At 48.2% G+C, this 17,552-nt stretch overlaps 4 protein-coding genes across 4 annotated transcripts; 3 read left to right on the top strand and 1 right to left on the bottom strand.

The window, feature by feature from the left end:
- Positions 1 to 2,557: 2,557 nt before the first annotated feature.
- On the top strand, positions 2,558 to 4,462 carry RIM8 (Rim8p; the record flags this gene model as incomplete). The annotated part of the gene is made up of 4 exons (XM_018854894.1): positions 2,558 to 3,112; positions 3,203 to 3,398; positions 3,447 to 4,324; positions 4,358 to 4,462. Coding segments are annotated over 4 exons (1,734 nt in total), but the record flags the coding sequence as incomplete, so codon positions are not given.
- Positions 4,463 to 6,914: 2,452 nt separating this feature from the next.
- VPS53 (Vps53p) lies at positions 6,915 to 9,314 on the top strand (the record flags this gene model as incomplete). Its single annotated transcript, XM_018858822.1, has 1 exon — positions 6,915 to 9,314. One exon carries the CDS (start codon positions 6,915 to 6,917, stop codon positions 9,312 to 9,314), a length of 2,400 nt encoding a protein of 799 aa, XP_018711524.1.
- Positions 9,315 to 9,946: 632 nt separating this feature from the next.
- On the top strand, positions 9,947 to 10,702 carry TRP1 (phosphoribosylanthranilate isomerase; the record flags this gene model as incomplete). Its single annotated transcript, XM_018854030.1, has 1 exon — positions 9,947 to 10,702. The coding sequence occupies one exon, from the start codon at positions 9,947 to 9,949 to the stop codon at positions 10,700 to 10,702; it is 756 nt and encodes a 251-aa protein (XP_018711523.1).
- A 122-nt stretch (positions 10,703 to 10,824) lies between these two features.
- CCT8 (chaperonin-containing T-complex subunit) lies at positions 10,825 to 13,240 on the bottom strand (the record flags this gene model as incomplete). Its single annotated transcript, XM_018854029.1, has 3 exons — positions 10,825 to 12,843; positions 12,998 to 13,063; positions 13,202 to 13,240. The coding sequence occupies 3 exons, from the start codon at positions 13,238 to 13,240 to the stop codon at positions 10,825 to 10,827; spliced, it is 2,124 nt and encodes a 707-aa protein (XP_018711522.1).
- Between the last annotated feature and the right edge of the window lie 4,312 nt (positions 13,241 to 17,552).

Raw genomic sequence — 17,552 nt, 5'->3', positions numbered from 1 at the left:
GAGACGTGCTGCCGAAGTCTGCAAACAGTCTGGCAGAAGTGGTCCAACCAAGCAGGCGGGGCGAGGCTATCAATCATCAAGACAAAACGCCGATGCAAGGAATGGACATTTTGGCGTGTTAATCGACAGAGTAGTTGACTTTGGACTGTCATTGAAACAAGCACTCAAACGCACGACAGAGTAGGTCATCTGGGCCTCTTCCAGAATTGCACAGACAGCCTCCTCAGACCAAAGCTGTTCCATAAATGTCTTGCTGGATCAGCCAAAAACAATGGAAGTCTATATTTAGTCAAGTAGTGAAGAACCCCCTGGTAGATTTGCTTGTGTTCAATTGCTTGACCTGTGATGCAGACCCCTTTTGTAATAATCAGACAGCTTGGGACCATTTGTTACATCCACAGGCAAGCACAAATATACGAAGACACCAAGCCACTCTCAGGACAACCACGAGCCAGTATTTTGGCCCATCAAAGTTTATTAGTAAATGCTACTGTGAAAACACCACGACGGCACCCGTTTGCGCATCCGACTTGATAAGCTTCTGTCAACGGGATTAGATTTGGAGATAAGGCCCGGCTCCATTGATGACGTTCCGAGCAGAAGATTGCAGTCGCCTTAGAAACAACGCTGTGGTAGATGTTTCATGACTACTCCATGGACATGAATACAAGACTTACAATAGGTACATGCCTTCACACGGCACTGCAGGCAGTCTGGAGCACGAGGAGTTAGAACCAAGAACCAAAAAACCCCGTCTATTGTCACTGGCTATTCATTTCCCCATCGAGGGACAATGATGGACGTGCGGCAGGTGGCACGCAAAAGCGTAGCGACACGGAATCTGCAAATACGGCAGAAAGCACCAAAACTCGGCATGAGAGCAAGAATGGATCCAGCAGATATTACTTATACTGAAAAACTATAGAGATTCTCTTCAAATGTCTTCCTTTCTCATCAGAAAATGCAGGGTGAACCCGATAAGTTATCAAGCCAACGATTTAGGGCCAAAATACGAAATGCGCACGCGCGGTGGTCACTGATGCAGTATAGCTTCTGGAATGCCATCATGACATCGATGAAACGCGAATGTGCTCATTAAACGAAACATCAACAATGCACATCAATCATCAAAAACAGCGAGCGATTCACAAAGCAAGGCCACTTTATCAGTAGTACTGATTTTCCTCATATTACACGGCGCGTATCCTTAGTTTCGAATGCCAATGTATCAGAACAATGTCAAAATATCTCCCAAGGGTCTAAGGGAGCAGAGAACCAGTATCTACATGTCACAGATCACGTGGGGAGACGAATAATGCAGACCAACGCATAGCGCCGTGCGAACTAAAACATGAATTGATGGAAAAAAGGGCTAGAAGAGAGCGGTTGACTTTGGACTAGCAGGAACAATAAGCTGTGATAACAAAACCAGAGAAGAGAAGATTTGTAAATGAAACAGCGAAGGGTTGGGGAGGGAAAAACTCGAAGCGGGGACCGGCGGGCAACCGGAGTAATTTACACTTCTTACATTTTCTAGACGAGCCCCACTTTTGGCTCCGCAGCTTGTCCGCACAAAGGTCAAAACCTTTATATTTTTAGAGCAGGCCCATGAACAAGAAAATGGAACAATAAGTCTGTGGACATGAAATGCAAAGTGCTCACCGCCAACTCCGATATTTCTTGCTGGGCATCTGAGCGTTATTGTGCTTAGCCACGTGCAGGCACAACCAATTCCCAACGCTTGCTAGTTTTGATACTCTGTTTGGCAACATGGGAAGTCAAAGGAGTACAAGGGTCCAAAATTTTGTCCTATTGCAGCAGAGTATATTTCAAGAATTCTTTGATTTGATACACAATGTAGCAGGCAAGAATAAGAGGGGTACGCGCAGCTCCACCCATCCGGCAGCCCAAGAATTCTGAGCAGCCAGCAGGAAAGAGAACAAGAGGACAAGAAAAAAGAGCAAAAAACCCTGCGACAACTATAGAAGAACAGACAAAAAAACAAGAGAAAAACGGAGGGAGAATGCGAACAGAGAGAACGAAAAAGGAGAGAAAGGGAAATAACAGTTTTGACCAGAAAAAGCCACAAAAGACACATGCTCTCGTTTTCTGGCTCCCCTCTTTCCCTAAGCTGGCAGTGGCAGCTTGAACGACAGAAAAGGCGATCGCCGCTTCGCATGTTTTTCTCTCTCCCTCACACCACCACCCCGGCCTTGCCTGCACATACCTCGGGGCCAGAGTCCGCGTCCACGCCGCGCCTCACAACCCACAAGTAAGCGAGGACTCTCGACGCAAACAACGCAGAAAAAGCGCCGCCCATCCACATCCGTCCCCGCGTGGTTTCAGTTCCAAGCACGTGCCGCAGCTCGCAAGCACCTCTCAACACCCGAATTGCTTTAGCCAAGCCTCAGCGCACGGTCCCTTGTTCTCAGTCCGCTCTTTCACATCACTTATTGTACCCGCATTTTATACCTAGGGAACGCCCTGCCGCTGTGCTCTATTGTTCTCTCAAGAAGAGCGACGCTGGCTTTTCGTTGAACCCCCATATGCTCAAACAATGAGGCGCGCCGTGTCGAAATTCATGCCTGCCAAGTTCGGCAGGTCTCTGCCTGACGCACTGCACGGCACGTACCGCTTAGACCACGGCTCGGTGGATGAGTTCTACATTTCCTTGGCAGACCCCCACCGCATGTGGCTGCCCGGCGACGAGATTTCCGGCCAGGTGATTCTTCGCAGCCGCAAGAACCTTGCCAACATCGCCATCTCCTTTAATTTGGCGGGATACGTCAAAATTCACGCGCTGCTGCATTCGAAGTTGCGTCCGATGAAAACGGTGTTATTTTCGCACACCATACAGATTTACGGCCCGGGCACCAGCAGCTCGCTGGACCAGGATTTTGCCAGCGGCCTATATAAGGGCGAGCACCGCTTCCCCTTCATCGTGAAGCTCCCGAACAAGCGTGTGTTTACCAGCATCGACTTCGGCAAGGGCGCCATCGTCTATGTGCTTCTGACGCATCTCTCGGACGCAGCGTCGCGTGTAAGCACCGCCTCGTTTCCGGCCGCATCCCCAGATGCGTCCTCCTCCTCTGCGTCTGTCTCTTCTGCGTCTGTCTCTTCTGCGCCTGCGTCCATGCCTGCTGCGCTCCTGCGGGACCACGAGCCGCTGTCGCTACTGAGAGCCAAAGATGCGCTTACAAAGCTACACCACCCGTCCTTCACGTACGAGAAAATCATCAACTTGGTCAATCCAGTTGACGTGGCATACCTTCCGCCGCCCAAGCGCAAGCGCCTCATCATCAAAAACACCCCCAAGGGCAAGCTCCTGCGCGTGCAGCTGTCTAGCTCCACCATCAACACGGTTGCTACACTCTCATCCGCCACTTCCGATGCAGACAGTGCGTCGATGGACTTGTCTGCAGCAAGCACACAGCCACAGCCTGCAGCACACACGAGCCTGCCGCAAAATCCTCCTTCGCCTGCCAACCTGTCAGCAATGTCGCAGCTAAGACCACCGGCCCCAGATACAATCCGCGTGTTCATGGACGTGGCGCAACGCGGCTACTTGCGCGGCGAGCTCATTCCAATCAAGCTCACCATCCACCACCTCCGCAAAATCCAGGATTCGACGGGAATCATCGTAACGCTCGTGCGCGTATGCAGGATCGACTACGGGCCCGACAGCTACTACGAGTCCTTCAGGAAGGACTTGCAGCAGCTGGTGATCCCGCTTTTCGTGGACCCGGCGACATTCCTGCTGGAAATCAGCACCAGCGTGCGTGTGCCGCCCGATGCGTTTCCAACCATCTCGGGCTGTCCGCTCGTAAGCTTCCAGTACTTCATCGAAGTCATGCTCAATCTTTCTGGAAAGTCGATGAGTTTGTCTACTCCCGTAGAACAGCCTAAATCCAGCATCGCGGCGCAGGACGACGCGGCTGCGGGGCTTTCTCCAGGCCACACGCCCAACTATAACTTTCTGTCGCTTGCGCACTCGCGCTCAGAATTCATAAATACGGACAAGTTCAAGCGGCTGAAAAAGTTCTTGCAGATGACTACCGAGGTGGTCATTGGCACGCACCGCCTGGCAAAGGAAACTGTGGAGGATAACCCGCTGTGCTTGCATGCGCAGGACCCCGCGCCAGTGGCATTGGGGAGCTCACAGTCGCAGTCACAGTCGCAGTCACAGTCCCCGTTAGGTATGTCAATGACCTCGGCGATCAATACGGTGCCTGAACTAACTCCCATGGAGAACTTCGATAGCCCGCCATACTTATACGAGTCTGCGCGTACACGAGACGACGCCGCGGGCGGCAGCTCCCAGCAGGTGCCTACATATGCGGCCGCCACGCCGCCTGAGCCAACATTACCTGTTTTGTCGGAGAAGGAGCAAATGCGCCAGCATGAGGCCAGTCTTCTTCCCTCGGCCCCTCCCATGGATGATTCTGATACAAGTGATTCAGAATTACCCATCAATCCGGCTAATACAACACTAGACAATCGCCAGGTGCCTGAATTTAACGTTGTTCCAACAGAAAACACGGAAAGCCACCTGGCCATAGATAGCCAGTGCACAATTGGGCCAACGGAGCAGCACGAATCGAGCGACAACGACTTGTACGGCCTGTCTGATATTCATGAAGGCATTGGACTGGAGGGCGTCAAAGATTATGTCCCCAGTTACACCAATGCCGCCAACGATCGCTTGGTAGACTCTAACCATGGGCCCAGCGATAGCCGTGGCAGATATTAGACACGTGTATAGTGTTTCAATGAATGATGAGTGTACTCTATAATTCGAGTGTATCGTGTCAGAATTTCACGGTATGTGATGAAGGATCCATACACAGGTCACAAGCACAGAAAACCTGATAAAAAGGGCGATGTCTTAGTCTTTCTCTGATGAGAATGGAAAGAGTTTATAATGGCTGGGCTGATGACCTGGAGATACGGTATCCTGGCATGACTCTACACGAATTGAAAGTCCACTAAAATTTCCCCAGCTCCTCAAAGTCTTTGGATGGATTATGGCTTATTTGGTTTTCCGTGACGAGCCTATTCTCTTTTGCAGTCAGCTTCCGACTTAAAAATGTCTAACATCTCACGAAGAGCTTTTAATGTTGAAAAGGAGAATAGGAGGCGGAAACTGTCCACAATTGTAGATCTGATTCACGGGGTTCTCAACAACTTTTTTACCAAACTTTGAGCATATCGCTTCATTAGATTCTTGATAATGATCTCGCCCATGAAGTATCCCATAGAAAATGCGATAATCCTGAACTAGCGCAAAAGTCATCAAGATAGATTTGAGTCAGTGGGACTAGCTTTCTAGTAATACAAACCGTGATCAAGCTTATGAACTATAAATTGATGCGAAGCTAATCTTTGCATTCTTCGAAGCAGAAGAGTTTCGAAATACTTTGCATATGAAACGTTGTCAATTTCAAAGCTCCAATGCCTTCAGTATCAAACGATGTCTGGCAATATAATCCCTGCATAAAATTTGAAAAGTTAAGATTGGACTGCTCATTGTCTATGTTAGCCCTTTTTAACTAAGTAGTTGCCATGATATGGTTTCCGCTAAAGATGGCAATCAGAACAGCCCGAATCTGAACCACCAGCCAAGAAACTTTTCCTAATTTTCGTTGAATAAGTTTGGCACTCGAAGAATTCGTCGCTTACATGTGTTTAAATTAAGCAGAACTTAGATAACGCAATACATGGCTGTGCTCTCCACAATCTTTCAGTATTAATCTCACAAGCAAATGCTCGAAGTCAACAAGAAAAAGATTATGAGGGCTTGAAATTCTTTTTATCTTATGAGTTAGCCTCCGTATCTCTAACATGTTGGATCGCGTGGGAGAATCATAGACCAGTAGTATGCACCTGCATGTATGTAGAGTACTAAGCGTACGGAATGGTCACGTGACGCAAAGCAGGTAGCTGAATGCCGTAAAAGAGTTTCCAGTTTAAATTCTAATGTAAAATATACGTGGTATGCTAGCTACTGAATTCAGTATAATATTTTGTATATGCGGCTTTGTTTCTTTTGGCAGGATCTTGAGATTCGAAAGGCGGAAGCGTCGAGGCTTAGAGCCTCGTCAAAGCAGGGAACAGCTGCAGGTTTCGCTTGCATATTTTTATTTGACGTACCCTTTATTTGAATGCAGACGCTGGCACCATTTCTTTCAAAGCTAATCTAGTAGGATGATTCTAGCTGCCCTTTGGTTCATTCTCAGAATTCACATTCATATCGGCAATGCACCATTTGGATCAGAACTGCATGTAGACGGCTGCCTCTGCTATGGAAGCACGCGCAGTTCACCGGTATGGCACCCATAATTATGACATTGACGGATCTCCAAAGAACCGACACTCCAAATAAAAGTGACTACTCTTTTTTTCTATTCTGAACAACAAAATATCAACTGTCGTTTTTGTCCTCTGCAAATACCAGCACCGAAAGGTACTCTTTGGCCCCAGGTCAAAATTTTGCGCAAAGAGAAATGAGTATTTTAGAAGCATGTCACCGGAAACGTGCAAGTCTGTCTAGAAGTAGCTGGATTGATTTTTCAAATGTCAGGTCGCAAAATATAAGAATGAACAGCAATAGTGCAGGCTCGGATTGGAGAGCACCCGGCCGCAGCGGACCCTAGTAGATTGGATTCAGACCCGGAACCAAAACCAAAAAACACCTCCAAATCAAGACCAAAAATTACCTCCAAAATCACATCGACAAATCCAGCCGGACAAAGCTGCAGCTAAACAAACGCCGGAATTCCCCCACAGTTCTGCTTTGGCCAATGATCCAAACCCACAGTCCTGCATACAGAGCCGCACCCAGCCAAACGCGAGCACCTCGTTCACATAGTACCCAGTATAAGCGTCTGAAGAGACCCTCCAGTACGCATTTTGGCATGGGTTTCGTCTACGATCCGGAAGCCCAGCTCCCACAGATATTCCCCGACGAGGCAGCGCTTCAAAATATAGACGCGGTTTTGGATCACGTGGCCCGTTACAAGCAGGCGGCGCACGTGAAGCTTCACGACCAGCTTCTCCAGTATAAGGCGCCAATTGACGTGGCCACAGACGTGGCAGAGTTGGCTGCAAATTTGGCTCGCGTCAGAAACGACGCCCAGCATACCCATGCAAGCATTCTCGAAGTCACTCTGCAGATCCAGAAGTTGGACACCATGAAAACAAACTTGGTGCTCTCAATGAATGTGCTCAAACGGCTCCAAATGTTGCTCAAAGCGTACGACTCGTTGTGTGAGGTGGCGCAATCGCACGACTACAAGGAGATCTCGGCGTATCTCGGCGCCGTGCGGGGCCTCATGGAGTATTTCCGCCCGTACAAGTCCATAGAGGAAATCGCGGCCTTATACCGGCGAATCCACCAAACACAGAAGAAACTAGTGGACGACGTGTTCATTGATTTCGAGGACTCGTTCACCAACCACTTCACCAACGACCAGCTCTGCTATGGCTGCGAGATTTTGGAGACGGCAGACGCCAAGTACAAAGACAAGCTCCTTACGTGGTTTTACAATCTCCAGTTGAAAGAGATCCAGTCGATATTCGGTGCGTCTGGCGAGGCGGGCAGCTTGGAAAACGTGGCCAGGAGGTACATGTTCTTCACAAACGTGCTTGCCAACATACGCAGCAACTATCTCCATGCATTCCCCCCACTGTGGGGCGTGGACATGGAGCTCAGCAAGCTTTTCTGCAAGATGACGCACCAGGAAATTGCCGCCAAGCTCAGCTCTGGCCTGGTGCCCGCAGCGGTGATCTTGGATGCGTTGACTGCGACGCTAGCGTTCGAAAAAGAGCTCAACGAGGCTTTCAAAACCACCGACTTCCTGCGCATGGTTCTGGCACTGTTCGAGCCGTATTTGATCACGTGGGTGAGGGACCAGGACGACTCGATCCGCGGCAAGTTCATGGAGTTGCACCTGCGGGTCAAAGTGCCCGAGGAAATCGCCAGTGCGCAGACTTTCGAAGAGCTCATCCACACTTTGCAGGTCAACAACGTACCAAACTTTGCCGAGTCTTCTTCCGAACTCTTCAAGATATTCCAGAAGTCCTTGGGCCTGACCATAAAGCTTTCTTCCGGCGAAATTTTGCTTGAACTAGCGCACGTTTTCGCCAAGTACCTCCAGGAATACCACCATTCACTTCTATTGCCGGTGTTGAATTCAGCTTGCGAGCACCCGCAAGGGATCGAGCCCATCAAGTACTTGACCATGCTTTTCAACACGGCCGATTATGTCATCAAAAACACCAACGACTTGCAGGACCGAATCCACAAGTTGATCGACAAGCCGTTCAAGGAGCAGGTCACCTTCGACATCGAGAGGTCTCTATTTTTCGAGTTGATCAGCAAAGCCATCCGCGCATTGGTGTCCAAAGTGAGCTCGGATCTCAGCTTCTCCTGGCGCCAGTTTGAAAACAACAGCTGGGGCTCTCTCGAGGCTGTTTCTGACACGTCACATTACATGGAAGAGTTTGTGGACTCGCTCACGCAAAACCACCGTGTAATCTGCCCGCTTATTATACGGGAAGGCTATGTAAGGAACTACGCCGACAAACTTGTGGAGGCCGTTGTCGCGGATTTCATGTCAAGGCTCGGTCTGGTGAAGCCGCTCAGTATCGTTGCAATCGAGCAAATCTTGCTCGATGTTTCGGTGCTCAAGAATTTTTTCAAATCGCTCCTTTTGTTTTCTGACGCAAGCTTTGATATCAGAAAGCCGCCAGAAGACGCAGATGCCAAAGTTCCAAAGGCTTATCTTCGTCATTTGAACTCGCAGTTCACCAAGCTTGAACTGCTACTCAAGCTTTTGCTCACGCCAACTTTGCCCATTGACAACATAGTGGAAAGTTACTTCAGCATCATAGGAGACAAGTCTCTTCAAAACTTCCAGACTATTTTGGGGTTGAAAACCATCCCTTTGAACGAGCAGCCCAAGTACATGGAGAATTTCAAATTGCAAGTGCTTTCCAGAGACAGCTTAGTCGAAGAATCCCCCATAATGAGTGTATTTCATGAAGCGGCTGCGCAAAAGGAATCCGCACATCCCTCATCACAACTGCGCCCACCGCCAGTTGATATCAAAGCGTTGGCGATTAGCAAGTCGCCCGAGCCCCATATCCCCGACTTTTTGAAGAGCAACCCTGCCAAAATGCAAGCTCTCAAGCTCAACAATGCATTGAAGGACTTTTCTCTCAATGGAGAGAGCCATGTGAACAAGTTTAATGAAAACTTCAAGAATTTCGGGAAGTTTTTCCGCAAGGACGGCGATACCGATGCAAAACCATAGAGCCATACATTGTGACTTTTCGAATAGGCGGGTTTTCGAGGTGATTTATTTCAGCCTGTGTCATTAATCGAATATGTCAAGGCGCTGGACGGCGAGAAGCGCACAGCATGATGATGGAAGATGCGAGGGGATTTTACGGGCTACACAAGTCCAGAGCGATTAAGAGTGATTTTTTCTGCTAGAAAGTCGAAACAGCCAAATTTGCGATCTTGTTAGTTGAAGCCAGCTGAAGCCACGCTCATGCGGAGCTCAGGTTCAGCGAACTAAAAGGTGGCGAAGAGGAATCTATTACTATGCGCCTGCAGATTGGGTTTGCCTATATGCGGGAGATTTGAACACGTTTGGCATTTGATCGAGTCAAAGTCACACCAATTTTTCGCCTCGTCTTTTTATGTCCAAGCAGGAAGACACGGAGTTGTGGGTGCAAATTTTGCCACCGGCTCGGCATTTGCCATTCAACGTGCCGTGAGCTGGCGGGTCTATATGCACACCGAACACGCACCGATGCACGGAATCTGGAGACATGGAGTCTCACGAAAACTAAGAAGTTATTCCGTTGCATATGCCCTTTTGAGTCCAGCAAACAGCTTTTGAGCTCACAAATCCGACACATCTGCCAAAAGCTATTCCGAATGCCTCCGTTGGTCAAGATCTGCGGTTTGCGGTCTACCGAGGCCGCACAGAAAGCAATAGACTCCGGGGCTGATATGCTAGGAGTCATCATGGTGCCCAATAGGAAGCGGACGGTTTCCCCCGGCGTGGCGCTAGAAATTGCGAAAGCATGCAAGAAAAAGAGAAAGGAGTTGGGGCGGCAGTTCCAGACTGCGGGCGAACTCACCACGCACTTGAGCTCGCAGAAGTTTGCGTCACACATCGAGTACTTCGAAGCGGCGGCCCGGCTCGTGCATGAAAACGGTCCGTTTTTGGTGGGCGTGTTCCGCAACCAGGGTATCGAAGATGTGTTTGGGCTTGCGCGTGACTGCGCTGTGGACATCATCCAGCTCCACGGCAGCGAAGAAGCGCAGGGGTATTTGCGATACAACGACACCCACGGGTTTGGCATCATCAAGCGGTATGTGATCCCCGACCACGTGGACCTCATGGCGCAGTTCTTCCCCCACATTGCGAGGGCCGAGCGCGGGTTTCTTCTCCCGCTTCTTGACTCCGAGGCTGGCGGCGAGGGCAAGACCATCGAATGGCCGCTTATAAACGGGCTAGATGGACGGTTTCTCCTTGCGGGAGGACTTGACCCCAGCAACGTGGCGGAAACGAGACCGTTTTTGAGAAACGTGGTGGGGTTCGATGTCAGTGGCGGCGTGGAGGACGGCGACGGGCAGAAGAACATGGCCAAGATCGAGGCGTTTGTGGCGAACGCCAAGCAGATGTAGCCGGAGGTAGAGCCCGAGGACGAGCCGGGAAGAGAGAACGCAGAGCCAGCACGAACATGCAGCAGCCCGCATATATACAGAGACCAATGGCCACAACCGAATTAAGTATGTACGTTCTAACCCTAGTCCTCCTGGTCCCAGTTGCCCGGCCGGCGCTGCTGCGGCATCTGCGGCCCGCCGGCGCGCTTGGCCATGATGATCTGGTCGATGGATAAGATGGTGCACGCGGCCTCCGTGGCAAGCGCTATCGCAGACAGCTTGGCGGCCAAGAGGTCGTAGATGCCCGCGGCCGCGACGTCGACCAAGCAGTTCTCCGCGTCGCCGTCAATGTCAATGCCGCACAGCAAGCCCAGGCCGTCCGCGGGCGCGTGCGCCGCGTACAACTGGCTCAACGCGGCGGTGGCGTCCAAGCCCGCGGTGTCCGCGAGCACGCGCGGCACGACCTCGAAGGCCTTGGCGTAGTTCTTGATGGCGAGCTGCATCAAGCCGGGCGTGCGCTCGCCGTACTGCGTGACGCGCTTGACCAACTCGGCCTCGACCGCGCCGGCGCCCGGCAAGAGCCGGTTGTCCTTGACCAAGCCCTTGATGGCGTTGATGCCGTCGTCGATGGCGCGCTCGATGTCGTCCATGCTGGTCTGCGTGGCGCCGCGGAGCACGATGGTGGCCGTGCGCGAGGCCAGCGCCGCGTCCTGGCGGAACACGGTCACGCGGTCGCCGCCGATCTCGCGCGTCTCGATCACGTCCACGGCGCCCATCTCCTCGGGCAACGGCGCGCCCAAGCGCGGCAACGGCGTGGCGCCGCACACCTGGCACACGCGGCGCACGTCGAACTTGGACGGCACCTTCAACACGAGGATGCCGTGCTTGTTGAAGTAGTGGAGCGCGAGGTCGCCCACGCTGGAGCCCGCCACCACCACGCGCACGCCCGCGGCGCGGATCTCCGCGCACACCGCGTCCATCTGCTGCTCCTCGCCGGCGGAGAAGTCCAACATCTCCTGCGCGTTGTGGAGCAACACCGTGCCCTTGGTCTCGGTGGTGGAGATGTCGATCGGGCACGTGAACACCACCACCTTGGAGCGCTCGCGCACGTGCTGCACGTGGCCCTCCGGCGCCCGCGGGAACACCATGCCCTTGACCACCTCCAGGCCGCGCAAGGACGAGCCCATGATCTTGACCACGCGCACGTTGTCGATGTTGAACGCCTGCGGCCGCTTCGGGTCGAGGATCAAGCGCACCGCGGCCACCACGAGCGCGGCGATGGCCGCGTCCACGCCGTACTGCTTGGCGGCGATCACGGGGCGGATCGCCTTGGTGAGCTCCGCCTCGTCCACCACGTTCTCGACCCGCGCCACCACCAAGTCGGGCATCGTCGCCTGCACGTGCGTGTTGGCCAAGTTGAAGCCCTGCACGATCTCCGGCACGCTCAAGCCGGCCACGAGCAAGCGCTCGCTGATATCTAGCAACTCGCCCGCCAAAATAAGCACCAAGTTGGTGTTGTCGCCCATCTCGAACTCCTGCTGCTTGGACGCCATGACCAACATCTTGACCGCGGGGTGCACGATGTCCAACTCGTTCACGATCGTGGCCGCGTCGTTGGTCACAAACGTGCGGTCGTGCTTGTTGACCAAAATCTTGTTTCTGCCGCTGGGGCCCATGGACGTGAGCACTATGGACGAGACCTCGCGCACGGCCTCGATGTTGCGCACCGTGGCGCCGTCGGCCGCGGAATACGACGAGTAGCCTTGCTTGAAAAGCCCGGTGTTGGGCGCGGATGGCATTTTCAACGACATTTTCGGGGCGTGGGGCGTGGAAAATGGGGGGTGCAAGAAGACAAGCTGGGCGTTAGGCGCCAGGAGCGCTCGAGTTTCGCGTGCGGTTTTCGGTGGGTTTTTCGCGCGCACGTGACGCGGGGGCACGTGCCCGATGCCGTGGCCTGGCGGGGGTTTGGCGGCGTGCTTGGGCGGGTTGCCTTTTTTTGTTAGGTGGGGTTTTTTTTGGGTGGGCTGCTTCGGGTGGAGGTTCTTTGGTGTGTTGCTTTGGGACTGCCTCGGATAAAGTGTTTGAGATTTGGGGTTTACATAGGAGCGAGGGAGCCTGGTTATGAGGCGCGCACTGGAGGTGACTTCGGAGAGGTCTTGCTTCTGTCATTGAGAGGATGTAGCTGCTTTGTTGCGCCTTGGTGTGTTTATCATTCAGCATTGAGCCTTTTGGTGGCTAGTTCTGATGATATGCTTGGAGTGTTGAAGCGCCCTCGCAGACGGTCTTAGGTCAGTAGTACTTAGTGTTGAAGCATACCTGTAGTCGGTCTTGAAATCCACTAGTATTCCGTCTTGAAGCGCCCTTGTAGTCGGTTGAAACCCACTATTCAGTTTTGAAGCGCCCTTGTAGTCGGTTGAAACCCACTATTCAGTTTTGAACCAAACCTGTAGTTGATCTTGAACTCCACTTGTATCCCATCTTAAACTCCACTAGTATTTAGTCTTGAAAAACACCTCTGACCAGTGTTGGGAATTTTGTCATTCCTATAATTGGCGCCATTTTGAGTTTGAGGTGTCATGGATCTTTGGATCCAGCGGTTTTCATTCCAGGAACAGGTTAGTAATCTACCCTTAAGTGTGCATTATCTGTGAGCTACAAAAGCACTGAGTGGACATTATAATGCGAGATAAAGATTGGACTCTAATATAAACAGAATTATGATGTTAGGTCTTGTGAACAGAAAACACAAAGAAACGGAAAATTTCGATGTTCGCTGGTGGCACTAATATAATCAAACATTGTCTTTATTCGTCATGGAATTTCGGGTAAACGAAATGTATAATCATTTTTGAAAAGCCTGAAAATTTACTCCAAAGAAAAGCAAACATTGTCTTTATTCGTCATGGAATTTCGGGTAAACGAAATGTATAATCATTTTTGAAAAGCCTGAAAATTTACTTCAAAGAAAAGCAAACATTTCTCACTGACATTTATAATCAAAATATACCGTAAGTGTGGGGAAATGAACAGATATGTTTACACTGAACTTTTCTACCCGCAAACATTTGAGTTGAACATTTTTATTTTCAGGCATGAAGCTTCACTAAGTACCCTTCTAGCGTTAAATTGTACTTTCATGGCTTGTGGCATATATACCGTGTGCGTGATGTAAGAATGGTATAACTGTATAATTTTATGGTTAGTTCTGGGTTGATACATTGGTGAAGTTAATCTTTCCAACAAAGAATATAAATTCAACATTAGGTAAAGAAATGTGGACAGGTGCTCAGCCAATGAAGGTTTTCAAGCTATGGAAATGCACAACAAAGTCCAATTTACCATTTATAAATCGATTTTAATTAATTGACGGCAGACACGAATGAGTCCTTTTCTGTTTCTGATACGCTTGAAAAAATTCTGTGCTTTTTTGAGAGACTTTAAAGACTATTTAAGGCATGAACATGGGTCTTTCAATTCCAAAGTTCTCTCAACAATTCAACCAGTCTCGAAACAAACTAGCATTCGGTCGTGAATTACACGCAATTGTCTTCGAGAATTCGCAAGGAATCAGTTGACCCTTGAAATATCCAGTCTGTAATATATTAGTCTCAAAACTCATTTGTATTATGCCTGAAATTCACTTGCAATCCATTTTTAAGGGTTGATGGTTTCTGAGATGTCGTTTGGGCTCACCAATTTAAAAAATTTAGTTGACATTTTCATAAAAAATCTGACTTTTCAACTCTCTAATTTAGAGAAATCTCCAGTTTTTTGATTTATAACTGTTTTTTGTTTTGTCAAAAAAGAAAAGTTTGTTTTTTATACATTTCGTAATTCTTGATACCAGAACAAAATCTACAAGGCATTGATCTGAATTAATACAGATCTTGTCATTAGTTAATGTGAGCTAAAAAACAAACATTACATTCTTTCACAGTTTGTTGCATTTAGGAAATTGAAAATACTAGTATACGTATTCACAAATTGAATCATGCTTAGTTGTATTTTTTGATATAAGTGTTGAATTGATTTCTTGTGATAATTGTTTATAACAGTATGTAATTTTTGACTTATAGTTTGGTTAGGAACCTTAACAACTGAATAGCCATGTTGTTTTGATAGATTCTGATTTCAAATTTTGAAAGATGAAACAACAATGCAAATCCATTCTTTCTTTATCTTTCATTTTATGGCTTCATTTCATTATACCTCTTCATATCATACAACATTATTTTTATATAAAATAAATTATCCTTTCCTTGAATCTGCCGTTAGAATATATTAGTATTCTTTCATGATCAGGTATTTTTGATATTCAACTTGTTATCAGTGCTGAGAGTATAACAGTGAAAAATTTCAAAATAAACTCGTGATGTTCAGAATATGTAAGCAATAACGAACACCAATTGCCAGCATTGTAAATCCTCTGCAAATGCCGGGAAGATCCGTCATCGAAACAAACTCCTCATAATTTTGTTTCATCTGAAAATCAAGAATCTGCTTCTTTAAGTTTGTCCACTATTTGACTCAGGTACAAAACTTGAAGGTTCTTCACCAGGGTTTGCACCCACAGACAAAGAACATGAATTAATCGATGTTTTTGACAAAACAAAACAGAACCAAAGACAAACCTTTGCTGAAAATGACAATTTGGATTGCTTAGACTAGCGTTATGTGTGGTAGTGTTGGCTCTCAATTCCCTTTGGAGTTGAGTATCACAATATATATATGATAATAAAATGATGAGGTTCGACATCTTAAACTGTTACCCACGCGATCATACCACATGTAAGTCGATTTTAGGTTTGTCCGTTGAAAGTTTGAGGGCTATAATAGTTGATTATAAACCCTAGCCTTGGGATAGATGTTTGCATATATCTGTTCTAAAACTCAAACTTCAAAATCGCCCAGAAGCTGGAACGTAATCACGAGAATAAATTTGGTTTGGTTTTATTTGCCCTTTTCTTGTGACAAATTAATGGTCTATGATAGCTCATTGTTTTGAAAAGTTACAGAAGTTGGTTTGAAAAAAAACAGTCCCTTATGTCCCACAATTGATTGTCTGAGCTGCCTTCTGTATCGTGTTTGTCCACACCTTTTTAACAGACTATCTGTCTTTCTGAGGTTTTGCAAATGTGGTGTGAAAAGCATGAAGTATTGGGTCAAATAATGGATTTACCTTTCGCGTCTCCTAAGTAAGAGTAGATGTTACCGACTTGAGAATGAATTTATTTAATTTGCCTTAGTTATAAAGTAGTCGATTAGTACTGCTATGAAATCACATATTCTACATTTCACCATATTGTTTCAGAAACAGAAGTCGGAACGGTCGATTCGCAGAACGTAAACACGCTCTAAATGTTAATCACTTCTGAAATAGTTTTCACAAGGGCAAAACGTCCGCAATCAAACTGCATTTCTGTGCTTCAGGATGTGGTCACTTCTGATCCCTATTAAAGAACAGTATGCTATCGTGAGAGTCCATGGAGCTCAACTAAAATCTCTTCTGACTCATAATTTATGAACTTCGGGGTAGAAGTGATACTTGCACGCATAGAACACTAGAATGAGGCAAGTTTAAAATTCTTTTAACCTCTTATTTTAACGTCTTTTCATTAATTAGGTAAGTCCATCTCTGAAGGACAGATTCAGTTCCCTCCCATGATCTCAGAGCAAGAGACGGATTACTTGTTCTTCGACGCACTATCTTCACGCAGACGATTCAGGAGACTTTCCAAAAAGTCCCAAATTTGTATGTTCCACTTGAAGATATAGAAAACACCCTCAAAGTTGTATGTCAAAAAAAGAATAGAGGCGCACGAGATGGAAGAAGAAGATCTTACAGAGGGATTTTGATTCCATGCGGGGGCAAATACTAGCTAACAGCTTTAGTTGTAACAAAACGAAATTGCACCACACAAATATCGCTGCTGCTTAACGGCAGTCGACTTCAAAATCCAAGTTAGCCCCAAATCCTAGACCATGATCAAATATAATATTTACCAAAAAGACGGTTACTCTGGCCACACTAGCTATGTCAATCACGATGGTGACCGAAATTTTGTGACTGTACGTGATCATGTCCGTGTGATTTGAAATTAACTGCCAAATAAGCGATTACTTCTTCTTGAACTGAAGTGGATGGCTGCGTTAGAAACAGACTTCACAACTGTCTCCATTCTGAGATGGCTGAACATCATTTGCATGTCCAATGTATTACCGAAAGTTGTATCATGTCCAACAAGGAGATTCCAAACTGCGAGCAGATCTTTTGTTTGTATTTCAAGCCAGGCATGTATATAGCCAGCCAAAACAAAATCTGTGCTACTTGGGGAGTTGCATTCAATAGCATACACAACCCAGGAGGTTCAACTTAAACAGCAAGCGGCCTTTGACTGGTCCGATTTCTCGATCACACCCAAAGCAAGGCATGCTTTTAAAAGAAGACTGTGGTCTCCACGACACTTCAACAAGAGGGTATACGCTTAAACATTGGAGAGTGCTTCCCTTGTTGTCCGAGCCATGTTAAATTCCGATGTAAAGATTTTTGTCCAGATGCCAAGTTCACAGCCAGTGGCATCCATCCGAGGTCCAAGTTCATTTACGGCCATAAGGTAGAAGCCGGGAGGCGGTGTAGCCGGAAGGCACCGTAGTTCAACGCCCTAGTTAAGATTCCGCACGGCCACTTCTAAAGTTTGTGCACTTGTGGGTGCTCAACTATTTAAATCAAAGTCCATCAGAATTACGGAGAAAACTTACTTTTGCATTAATGCCGAGGTGCTGGGGAGACCAGGAACGGAACAACCTCTGTTTGAAAGCAGCCTTGACAACCGTGGGTCACGTAGAGTGGGCGACAGAAGAGGCTAACACC

The sequence above is a fragment of the Metschnikowia bicuspidata genome (genome assembly GCF_001664035.1).
Source record: "Metschnikowia bicuspidata var. bicuspidata NRRL YB-4993 chromosome Unknown METBIscaffold_3, whole genome shotgun sequence".
Lineage (NCBI taxonomy): Eukaryota > Fungi > Ascomycota > Pichiomycetes > Serinales > Metschnikowiaceae > Metschnikowia > Metschnikowia bicuspidata.
Note: the sequence above shows the minus strand (reverse complement) of the source record. Positions and strands in the feature narration are given on the sequence as shown.